At 40.1% G+C, this 12,774-nt stretch overlaps 2 protein-coding genes across 4 annotated transcripts in view; both read left to right on the top strand.

Moving 5' to 3' along the window:
• LOC115447863 (dual specificity protein kinase lkh1) overlaps nt 1-12,774 on the top strand; it is a 31,212-nt gene that overhangs the window by 16,760 nt on the left and 1,678 nt on the right. For all 3 annotated transcript variants that reach the window (XM_030175140.2, XM_030175124.2, XM_030175115.2), the window contains 9 exons: nt 5,772-5,853; nt 6,386-6,452; nt 6,928-7,041; nt 7,361-7,451; nt 8,640-8,819; nt 9,339-9,468; nt 9,747-9,891; nt 11,793-11,898; nt 12,510-12,656. In XM_030175140.2, the coding sequence (XP_030031000.2) occupies nt 5,772-5,853; nt 6,386-6,452; nt 6,928-7,041; nt 7,361-7,451; nt 8,640-8,819; nt 9,339-9,468; nt 9,747-9,891; nt 11,793-11,898; nt 12,510-12,656 (1,062 nt within the window). The remainder of the gene's footprint in view (nt 1-5,771; nt 5,854-6,385; nt 6,453-6,927; nt 7,042-7,360; nt 7,452-8,639; nt 8,820-9,338; nt 9,469-9,746; nt 9,892-11,792; nt 11,899-12,509; nt 12,657-12,774) is intronic.
• LOC119190062 lies at nt 1,345-3,921 on the top strand. Its single transcript, XM_037441101.1, has one exon. It carries the CDS (start codon nt 2,883-2,885, stop codon nt 3,711-3,713), a length of 831 nt encoding a protein of 276 aa, XP_037296998.1. The 5' UTR covers nt 1,345-2,882; the 3' UTR covers nt 3,714-3,921.

Here is a 12,774-nt window from a genome sequence, read left to right on the forward strand (position 1 = left end):
AGACAAGGGCGATGACCCGGACAGGTTACATTTCGTCATAATCACAATTGAATAAATACATACGTGAGGTGATTGTTTGACAAGATTGTTCTTCCGCACAAACGATTCCTAGTTACGCGTATTGCTCGAAGGAACATTCAAGACAATTATCAGATGTGTCATTCAGTGCGGATAAATCCTGTTTGAACCGCGAGGTTCTGTAACAAATTTATTTGCTCCATTTGTACTCGTCTTCCGTAATTAAAATGCCACACTGAAAGTGGTCCTCAGTTGATTGTTAGCCGCCGAACGGCACGAGGTGTCTCTGAGCGTTGCACGTGGTTTTGTAGTGTTGTGATCCCTGTTATCTCATTTTTTTTTATTTTGTCGGTTGTGTGGGGGCCGCTTAGTGAGGACGAAGTGTGTACTGGCAGGCGGTATCGCTCGGCGCAGTTGTGTAATAACCGGCCGGCAGCCCGGCCGCACCACGCCGCCCCACGCCGCCGGCGGCTGTCACTCGCGCGGTCTAAACAACTTGTGTATCGCAGTGCAGTGTTATGTTGTTGAGTGCATAATGGCTGAATTGTCAATAAAAAGTGATCGCGCTCGGTTGCCCCTCAGACTGAGCTCCTTCTACGATCTTTATAAGCGGTTTCTTAAGGAACACGGCTGTAAGTGGCACGATGTGGCGAAATTACTTTCCGTCGTGGCGGAGATCCTTTTCGATATAGACGGTGCGTGTAGTCGACTCGTGGGCAAGGTCAGTAAACTAATATCGAGACTAATAAATACAAAACTATTTACATGCCTAGATCGTTTGTAAATAGTATGTATCGCTTTGATTTATAGACAGTCATTATTATCAAGTTCAGTGTCTGACGTGATGAATGTCTGGTAGGGAATACTGACGGCACGTACATTATATTTTGAAGAATATTTACCTCATTTTTCTCAAACGTTTAAAATGTGTTAATAGTTGTAATTCCTCAACGACACTTCAAGTGGCCAATATCCCGTTAGGGTCATTTTTACCTGCTCCCCGATCCCCACTCTGGTTTTTTACACAATGCTCCCGAACACACCTTTACGGAACAGCTGTTCGGCGATGTCTCCTTATGCTTAGTCGTGGTTCATTGTAAGTTGCGCAAGATGCGAGCAAACGGTTCCTGCGTGCTGGCATTAAGTAACGATTATAATACGATAATTAGTGCGGAAGTATTGTTTATGTCATTACTGGCATTAGTGATTTGTCTATATATAACAATCTGTCAAACGGCTGTGCACAAATTATTGAATTTCATAGAAATCTTTGTTCAATACAATTATCCTTTGATATCTGATGATTATGTTTATTGGAAGGTACGTAATATTTAGAAACTTGGCAAACCACAGTTACTAAAAGCGGCTTTTCGTGACAATTCATGCGTAAAATTCTTTAGTAATGGAACAATTAAAATAGCGCAGGTTTTTTGAGGGTAATTATAAAATATTCTAGTAACAAAAATGTACGTGTTCAGGTCCGCAGAGTGCGAAGAATGTTTAATATTTTCCCGATGTTTCCGTTGCAATGAAAGCAGTAAAACTTTCTTCGTAAACATTGTGCCGTTTTGTTGTTCATTGCTCAACCCTCGTAGGTAAATTTCTGAGCTATTATGGACGGCTTACTTTACATACCTAAACAAGTGTCTAGACAATAAGAAACATTCTCTAAATATTATAAGTACGTTGTAGTGAATGTCATTATTTATCACACTGTGATATGAATAAAATGGTTTTCCATTAGTAACTAACAAACATCTTGCTTATCATAACAAATATCGTTTCACAACACGACAAGACGGACGTGCAACATTTGTTTCATGTAATGTTTTATCAACGCGTCCCGTCATGGGTTAAAACGCGCGCGTCCGCTCGTCTCTCTCACGACAGATAACACGCGTCTCCTCCCAACTTATTGACTGTAATCAAGCCACGCTTAACTGAGATTATGCTTGACCTATGTGCGCGAGTGCGTCGGTGGCGATATTAGTCCGTGCTTAAGATGATTATCTGCAGTGTAGTGTGCGTGCGCAGGCGGCGGGCGATGAGTGTCCGCCGCGGCCGTGTCGGTCGCGGGCACCGGCGGCATTGTTCACTACTCACGCGCTCCACTAACCCAATTACCGACCTCTTATTGACAGAACTGTCTTGGCTCCACACCTCGACGTGCAGAGAAAGGTGTCGTTAAATATCCATTACAAACATCATGCGATAAATAATGATACATCATTTATATATGGCGTGATGACCACGGCAAAATTGTGCAGATTAGAAAAAACATACATGGCAACATAGCTATTAATTATGATTGGAAAATGAATTAATGGTATCTTTGTGTGGGTGGCGTGAGTAAATAATATCTTTTTTGGGAATCATAGACACCAATATTAGTTTATTGACATCTTGAGTAATGTTGGGAGACAAAGGAAAATGTATGCTAAAATAAAAGTGCATGTCTTATCTTCACAAAAATTGTTATCGCAACAGAAAAAATAAAGATATGTAACGGAGTGTGTAAGAAAAGCTCGCGCGGCGCGGGCACCTCGGAGTGCGCGGGAGGGCGCTCCCACGGGTTGGCGATATTTTTAGTCCACGACCATTACTTGGCACCGGCGGCCGCACTCGCCTGTGCTAGTGATCTTTTTGAAATTCGTTCGGTTCGCGCTTAGGTACGTTCCCAATCTCGAGATAGACCCAGTCTAATGTGTGGTAGCGAACAATACGCCGCGTAGCAGGAAGAGCGGCTGGTTGTAATATACCAATGTTTCGGAATATAGTTATAAACGTGCAATTATGATGCTTATTGAACATTATGTGATATATCCAGGTTAAAGTGTTCCTAAACAGTTCATAGTAACAACAATATGACCAGCGTGACAAGTGGAAGCGGCACGACGAGCCCGCGTCGTCAGCGCTACAATCGTTCGTCCACAACTAGCGTGACTCAGTTGCTTTCAGATGGCTACTCTAGCATTATAAACCGGCTGACTCGCAGGGGACCCTCGGAGAAAAGTGATGCCGCTGACACGAAACTGTCAGCAAGCCGCTCTCGGTTTGATGACAAGCTACTTTCTGGCAAAAATTCCACATTAGCGAATATACGCCGTTACGAAAACAATGGGCACATATCGCCGTACACGTCGCTGACGTCTGTGGTGACCGGCCCGACCTCGAGGAAGTTGAATGACGATCGACTGTATTCCAGCTACCTGAGCGGCCCGAAGCCCCGGATCGACACTTCACCTTTGCATACTACCTCCGGTATTAGCTCTCTCGGCGGCAGTGACTCATTCCGTAAAGCTCACACGAAAGATAATAAATCATCGCCGTTCACTAAGCGATATCCTCTCAAGGAAGCCAATAATAACATTGAAAATACTATTTTCTTAGGTAGCACTCGTAGTCGTTTAGAAGACAAATATTCTTCTGTGTTGGACAGAATCGCGAGCCAGAAAAAGGAGAGGGCTAAGAAAGAAAAAGAAGATCGCGACAAAACTTTAGAACCCCCAGAGCATTCTGTGTCGCGAGGATTAATGAGAAGTTTAACCACAGCAGTGTTTGGTGAACATTCATTCAAAAACAGCCTTTATACTAGAGAGAAAACCAGAGACAAAACCCCGTTTAGGAATACTACAGATCGCAGGCTATCTAGTCACAAACATAAAGATAAGGATGAATACAAAAATGGATTTTGAATCTACTCCCAAAGAACGTTTAAACTATGGCAAAGATAGGGACAGTGTCTACAGAAGGCATCAGCGAAGGTCGCTCAGGGCTGAAAGAAGTGAAAACAGTGATAGTAAAAGTGGAAAATTATCTTTACGACCGGTGGATATTAACATTCAACCTGGCGCTCGCGATCTTATTTCACCACTGCAAGGCGGTCACGAAACGAACTCGAAATTAAAGATAGCAAAAACGCCTGCCTCATCGCCAGTGAGGGAAGTAGGTAGGCAAAAACAGATTTATTTCCCCTCAAGCGACGAAGATGACGACAAGACGCCAGTCGGAGACCCTGTGTTGAACGAGAGGGAAACGAGGCGCATGGAAATTCAGGGTCTCATAATGAAGTATGCGCATCTGGACGAAGTATATGGTCGCATCGGGAACAAAGAGACGGACGACGTGTGTAACAAGAAGCCGAGTGCGGGAAAAAAGCCGGAGCCCTTGTCGGTGGGCGACGTGGTAGTACTGCCGCCGGAGCTGCGCAGCCGCCACCGGCCGCAGAGGCCGCGCCACCTCGTGCGTCGTGCGGCCACGCCGCCTGTAAGCACAAGCTAACCGCCTGCGCCTCTGTGTGCCGCTAACATACACATGGTCCGTTTTATTTATATATACATTCTAACTATATACAATGTATATCCACGTATACGAGTACATAATGATAACGTACCTGACGGATTTTAATCGAAACTATTGCAATAGTGCGTGAACTTATTTCTGTTGACAGGAAAAGTTTGAAATTTATTTACATACGCAATATATTTTCCAATAAGTGGTTTAAGTATTTCAATATTCCCCGAGCAAATGAGGTATAAGGATAAAACATCCACGTATTATGTACGTAGTATATATAAAATAGATCTACAAATTCCAGTCAATTAACCCGTACCTAACCGAAAAAAAAACCCATACTTTACTATGTTGTGGTTTGCCCTATAGATAGCATAGTATTTTGCGCCGTGGTCACTTACTTGCCATACCTACAACATATATTTGCTAATTTACTTAATTATAAATATAAACTAAAAAAATGTATCTGTGCACTTTTTTCATGGGCACAAACGGAATCATTTTTTAAACTAATATTATGTATCTATACGTATATTTAGGTCGTGTTAGTCACAAAACTGCATTCACGAATTAGATGGCTCATAGCATCAAAGTGCAAATATGACGAATATCTTAAAAGAACAAGTTTGGATAACTTAGCGATTCACGAATATTATGGCGGGTCCATTGTATTTGGCTTGCGGAAATAATACCATATATGATATAGACGTTAAACCTAATGTTTGATTACTATATACATATGCTCTCATAATTATATCTTTGAACATTAACGTGACCATACTTAGCTTTGCTTTCTTGCTGCATGTGTTTTCACTACGAAGTGTCAGTTATAAAGAAATATTAAATTCTTGCTTGTGGGTAGGTAATCTAAAAAATTACTTGACTTGACAGTTATAGTTCGAAAAATATAAACGATGTATAAAGCACTGTAATTATGTTAGTGCATGTATTTAACTTTCTTATAGGGGTGTTTACGGATAACATGGCTCTTTTCTGTTTCGAAATATTGTTGAGTTTTAAACGTAAATCAACAAGTTTGAATAATATGAAGAAATGTCCCAACCGTGCCGTTAGTATGTGTTATATTGTAGTGTAAAGAGATAATTCGGGTGGACACTATCCTGACTTCCCGTGTGTTGTGTAGCTACGAAAGTGTGAGGAATGCTCGGTACCGGTCCCCTCCTTGCCCGGTCCAGTGGGCTCCACCCGTCCGCCCTTTAACAGCATGCACCCTCGACACACCATACCAATTGTCGCTTGTCTGACGGGCAACCGTTCCATTGTTTGATTGTTGGGTACAACACTACTCGGGTCGTGGCGATCGTGTGGCGCGTCTACGTGGCATGTGGCCGGTGCGTGTGGTGCGCGTGCGGCTACGCTGCGGCGACGGCGACTGCGACGCGCTGACGGGCTGATGTGCTGACTGACGGGCTCATCGCGGACCGTGCTGGCGCCTGCAGAGCTCCCGCGCACGCTCCTCCGTCAAGGACGACAAGGACGGACATCTGGTCTACTGGCCCGGATATGTCATGGGAGCGAGATGTTCGTGTCCACAACATAACTAAACCGATTGCATTATACCACCTACACACACTCACACACATACACACAGTGCATATACACAACAACACATACACACATACACACACACACACACACACCAAACATGAAAATACACGCTCATTGAACAACATAACTCACATTATAAATCATCCATTTTTATCTAACGAAACATAGCATACATACAGATACCAAATGAATTACTGTACAGAATACACGACTGTCGCATACATTGCACTGCACAAGATCAAACAAGAGCTATTGCAGTTCAGTGATCTGTGTTAAATGAAGATTAATACAAACAAACTTCAATTCTCTGTAATGTAACAACAATGGCAACGTTGAATTTTTTATATTTTGTTTGAATAAGTAAAGCTCGGATACTGTAACTTATGCTTTTGTGCTCGAGATTTTTCAAAAATTCTCGGTTCCCGCTGTGAGAGCGGGTTCAGACATTTTTTTAGTTGTCGAAATGGGCCGGTGATTAATTATGAATGTGTTGGTTTCATTGCAGACAAAATCATCGACACGCTCGGTGAGGGCACGTTCGGCAAGGTGGTCGAGGTGAAAGATTTGGAATTGTAAGTATCTCATTCGTTTATTAATACATAGCTTTATCAAAATGCACGCGATATTTCTGCTTTAATGACGTCCGTCGGCTACTTTGTATCTATCCCGTAGAACTAATGGACGTGACGTTATAATATATTCCCCTACCATTGTCAATGCCGAGTTGTGTCGAACTGGAAATATTTATATATTTGTATTTGTCACAAATATCTTTTGAATTCTATGCGCATGTTTAAACGATTTCCGAGCTATATCGAGCATGAATATGGTGTGGTTATTTCTAAAGGTGCCAATGTTTTTATAAATTACTTTTTCGCTCTGACGGAAGGCTGCAGAGCGCTTGGCAATTCTATCCACGCCTCGCGCTAATTATTCATCGCATCTATTTTCACCTGTTTACATGAACGCGTCAACTCGCGATAGTTAAAATAAAAAGAACTATATGTGTATGTTGTTTTAACGTAACGCGACTGTGTTTATTTTCAGGGAGCACAGAATGGCTCTAAAGATTATTAAGAACGTTGAGAAGTACAGAGAGGCTGCAAAACTCGAGATTAACGTTTTAGAAAAATTGGCCGACGTCGACCCCGACTGTAAAAAGTGAGTAAATATCGATGACTGTCAATGTTATTGCATCGGCTCGATGCGCGTGCGGCGGTGCGGCGGTGCGGCGGGCACGGTGTGTGCGGACACGTGACCTTCGCGCTGGTGCGGCGCGCTGGGGCTGGCGGCGCGCCAGTGAGCGCCTCGATGTCAACTGTGCGCACACAAAAATATCCCCCCTCTCGCTCGCTCCAAACTTTCCAGACTATCTCGTTGTCCCGACGCCGCGCCGCCCTTGATTCTGAAATGCCATATTTAAATTCATATAATGTTACCGTTGCTCGATATTACAACGAAATGTCCGTTCGACTTCCAGCCTGTGCGTGAAGATGCTGGACTGGTTCGAGTACCACGGTCACATGTGCATCGCGTTTGAAATGCTCGGACAGAGTGTGTTCGACTTCCTGGTGAGTAACCGTTCCACTGTCGGTTTAATGATGCCCATATAAATAAACACGCGATCTCCTTTACAGCCAATGATACTCATTACCGTACCACAGACGACATAAAGTATTGAAATAGACCGGTTTGTTCACGAATCACGGTGTTTGTTTATTTATTTTTTTATTTATATATATTAAAATACACGTAACCGGTGAGTGGCCAGTCACGGTTTATATTCAGATTTTGTTTCATAGATTTATTTATATATTTACTAAATGCAAAACTGGTTTTTAATTTATACCTCGCGACCTGTTTGGCTTTCATTTTGTAGTCTAATAATTACACACAAACAACAATGCGTGCGTATGTATATGTTACTATAAATAATATCAAACAATAAACATGCCAATTGTCGTATTGTTTATGCATTGTGAACTGTCTGCAAGTTTTCGTAGCAAATATTTAGCCAATAATAAAGACGTCATTATCGTGGTTGGAATATTATTTCTTGGTCGCGGATTGATGTCAAATATCATGAAGCTATTTTGATATGTTATAAATAACCTTCAAAATATAGGATATCCTGACAGAAAGATATAAAAATTATCGGGAACTTGGCCTAATAACATTCAATTCCGGTAGAATATTATTATCGTGTAAATATTAGTCATGTTGCAAAAATCAAATCCGCGATCTCTCCTTAGCCAGCAAGATGCCAGCGCCGTCCCAGAGGCCATTACTATGTAAATAAAATGATATTCCTAATGTACTCACAATATATATTATATGATCCATGTTACTAGAACAGTTTTATAGATTTCATTTTTTGAAGTTGCCATTTGGCTGTTCCTTTTAGAAGTGAGTTAGTCATAGAGTCCCAGAATAACAGTGTTCAATATTATGCACGTGAACAAGCTGTAGACTTCATATCCGAATCTAAACATATTGGTCTGAAATCTAACATAACTTATTTCGGATCTAATTCCTGTTAAATTCCTTCGTAATTCACCAATTCATGTTATAATAATGTTATAGTTTACAGTACAAAAACTCTTTATTACATACGATAAACAAATTTATAAGGCCACAAACGAAACATTATTCAAACATGATAACATAATTGAGTGTAATAAATAAATGAATCCAAGAGCTGCATCCTTGTATTCCATTGGACATATATATTAATAATACGTAACGTTGGCGCATTACAGAAAGACAACAACTACCAGCCGTACCCGCTGGAGCAGGTGCGGCACATCTCCTACCAGTTGATATACAGCGTGCTGTTCCTGCACGACAACAAGCTCACGCACACCGACCTCAAGCCGGAGAACATACTGTTCGTCGACAGCGACTACGAGGTCGTCAGCGTCTACACTAGTTCTAAGAAAGTGAGTTGATCATTTCACGATTGAGAAGTTCCGTAATGTCACTTTGCCGTGGCAATATGAATTATTCTTGTTGCTTATGACCAAGAAGGCTGAAAAGCCTACGCGAGGATTAAAAAGGAAACAAAAATCGCGATAAATCCGTGAAATTTGTTTTTTCGTCTAGTATTCGCGCTTACTTATACACATTTATAAAATACTTATTTTTAGTGAACATATGACGACTCTATTGCATTTTGTTGTGATTGTTATCATAAAATTATGTTTACACGATGTCTGACAGGGTACATTGTTCTGTTCATGAGAATGATAGCATCGTTTACGAATTACAGACTTCTAGAAATCGCTCAGTTTGTGTTATATGTGAGTGTAAATTCTCCGAAAAAGACGTACAACTCGGAATTTCGGTTTCTATTATGATTTTTCAAATATATTGCGTCATTCGACGATGCTGATTATTTTTGTTTTTGTGTATATACATTTTTATGACAGCGTCGTAAAACTTGAATGTGGTATTTCCAGACACATGACTTACGGCGCGTGAAACGGAGCGATGTACGACTCATCGACTTCGGCAGCGCGACGTTTGACCATGAACACCACAGCACCATCGTCTCCACTAGACATTACAGAGCACCCGAAGTCATATTAGGTAATTACTTGTTTTATCTTATAACTATTAAATTTACAAGTATAATTGATTTTTCTCTTTGCATATTCAATTACCGTGTACTAGTTTTATTTACTATTTCGGGACTGTTGGTAAAAAAGCACTCCGAAAATTTGATATTGGCAATCTTGTATTACTCCTAAACGATGTTGGCTGGTTTTCTTTGAATGATTGTTTTTTTTTTGTACTGATCAATGCCATGTGCAAAATCTAGTTATTAAAAATAATTAAATAATTAATGAATAACTGTTTCCTTTCAGAGCTCGGTTGGTCACAACCGTGCGACGTGTGGTCTATCGGCTGCATAATGTTCGAGTTGTACCTCGGCATCACACTCTTCCAGACACATGACAACAGGGAACACCTCGCCATGATGGAGAGGATTTTAGGACCCATACCTTATAGGTGAATATTTTATTGATTTTCTAGATCTGGTGTGCAAGAATCGTGTAAACTTGCCTTTAAAAATCTATTAGCAAAATAAAATAATTAAGTGGAGATTAATGCGTTAAATATATTTGTCAGTTAACACAATAAAAAATGACCATTTCCCAAATAATTTAGTAGAACGTCATTTAATTTTAATTCAGCCATTACTGTTAACACTATCTTCTACATAGAAATAATTCCATATTTATTGAAGCACTTCGTTCGGCGTGAGAAGTAATAAAACTTTACATTTAGCATTGTTTTCGTATAGTATCACGAGTCAAGAAACTTTGCTTTAAAAATCGGAAAAGTCTATTTCTGTACACAAGATTTCGTGCCAAATCCAATATGATTGTGTTGGTGTCATACGCTAGTTACCATAGTAGAAACTATTTTGGTACTAATAAACTACGTACATGTATAGATTCGATTGCCAAAAGGCAATATTTGAATTCATAACAAAACCACGTAATAAGTTTTCCCATTATTCAATTACTAGCTTTTGCCCGCGGCTCCGCCCGCGTTATAAAGTTTTTCGGGCTAAAGTTTTCCGTTATAAAAGTCACGCTATATATTTTCCCGGGAGCCTATGTTCTTCCCAGGGTCTCAAACTGTCTCCATGCCAAATTTTATCCCAATACGTTGGGTAGATATTGAGTTTAACACGTTCGGGCAGACCGATGCAGCGGGGAACTTTGTTTTATGATATATTTTTGTAGAACTCTTTAAGAGGAACAATCCTGTCATACATTATTGTTGCATAACTTTAACCGTTTACGCAGCGCACGCAACAGAGGCTCTCAAAACTAATAAATTGTCCCCGTTTTTGCATCATGTTTCATTACTGCTCCGCTCCTATTGGTCATAGCGTGACGATATATAACCTATAGCACTCCAGGAACAAAGGGCTATCCAGCACAAAAATATTTTTCAGTTCGAACCGGTAGTACCTGAGATTAGCGATTACTGCTCCGCTCCTATTGGGCATAGCGTGATGATATATATAGCATATAGCATTCCAGGAACAAAGGGCTATCCAACACAAAAAGAATTATTCAGTTCAAACTCCTAGTTTCTGAGATTAGCCATTACTGCTCTGCTCCTATTGGTCATAGCGTGATGATATATAGCCTATAGCACTTCACGAACAAAGGGCTATCCAATACAAAATGAATTTTTAGTTCGAACCGGTAGTTTCTGAGATTAGCCATTACTGCTCTGCTCCTATTGGGTATAGCGTGATGATATATAGCCTATATCACTCCACGAAAAAAAGGCTATCCAACGCAAAAAGAATTTTTCGGTTTGGACCGGTAGTTCCTGAGATTAGCCATTACTGCTCCGCTCCTATTGGGTATAGCGTGATGATATATAGCCTATAGCACTCCACGAACAAAGGGCTATCCAACGCAAAAATAATTTTTCAGTTTGGACCGGTAGTTCCTGAGATTAGCGCGTTCAAACAAACAAACAAACAAACAAACAAACAAACTCTTCAGCTTTATATAATAGTATAGATTCTAAACGCTGGTAATGGAGCAAGTTCTCAAACAAAGGAAACGTTGTAATGTTATAATAATTGTTGATTGTTAAGTTACTTTTATCTCTTACAGGTTTATTGCGCAGCGAAATTGACTCGATTCTTGTATTAAATTTCATATCACTCATTACTCATCTCACCGTCTAACTGAACACTGTTATTTAGACGATATTTTGCGATGTTTCTACTCATTCGACCGCCGAAAATAAACAATGGAAAATAACAGTGTTGCCTTTGGGAACTAGGGCGTTACGTTATCATTGTGTTCGGTTCTAGAAACTGAGTCACCGTGTTCTTTTTCTCATTTACATTTACATTCCGTTTTGTTTCGTTTCAGAATGGCACGTAAAACTAGGACAAAATATTTCTACCACGGTAAATTAGACTGGGACGAAAAGTCCTCCGCCGGCAGATACGTCAGAGAGAACTGCAAACCTCTATTAGTGAGTATTATTTGTTGAGTTTCGTGGAATGTGTCATTAGCGTTTTAGTCATTAGGACTACAATAATATTGTCACGTGGTCAATTTGTTGGTCGCCAATTTGATTTACAGAATAATATTGCTCGTCGTGAAAAAATTACTTTCCAACAAGAATTTGAATTTTTTATTTATGACTATGTATAGCACAAATGATTCAAGTGCTAAAAAAATTATTATTCTGTACACATTTTTTTCATCTCCTACTTTATCTACTATTCAGACTCGTCAAGTGAATTATTATTAGTGCAATGTTAATTGATTATAATCGACACAATATTGTTGCTGTTTTAATGTTTAGTCATAATAAATATGATGATGACTTTTTATAAGTAATAATGTTACTTTATGGTAATAATTTCAATTTTCGATATTTTTGGTTTTTATAAATAATTTTTGCCTGATCTCATCTTTACATTCAAAATGTGTAACTGTTTATTCAGTAATTGATTGTGAAAATTATAATTAATATATTCACAGTCATAAATGTGCCATCGTTATTTTGATATAACATAGAACTCATACCATGTTTTCTGAATATAGTATGCGGTAATGTAATATTGTTTGTTTGTGCAGAGGTATATGCAGAGCAACAGCGAGGAGGCGCGGCAGCTGTTCGAGCTGATCGCGCGCATGCTGGACTACGAGCCCACGCAGCGCATCACCCTGCGCGACGCGCTGCGGCACCCTTCTTCAACAAACTGCCGCCGCACCAGCGGCTCGGTCCGTACCCACACATACACTCACCCATTGTATAGTCAAATACGGTAGCATTACATACACACATAAACATAAACGTAGAATAGTTTGGTGAATTTAGTTTTTTGATCTCGTCACAATG

This window comes from Manduca sexta, chromosome 21 (genome assembly GCF_014839805.1).
Source record: "Manduca sexta isolate Smith_Timp_Sample1 chromosome 21, JHU_Msex_v1.0, whole genome shotgun sequence".
Classification (NCBI taxonomy): Eukaryota; Metazoa; Arthropoda; class Insecta; order Lepidoptera; family Sphingidae; genus Manduca; species Manduca sexta.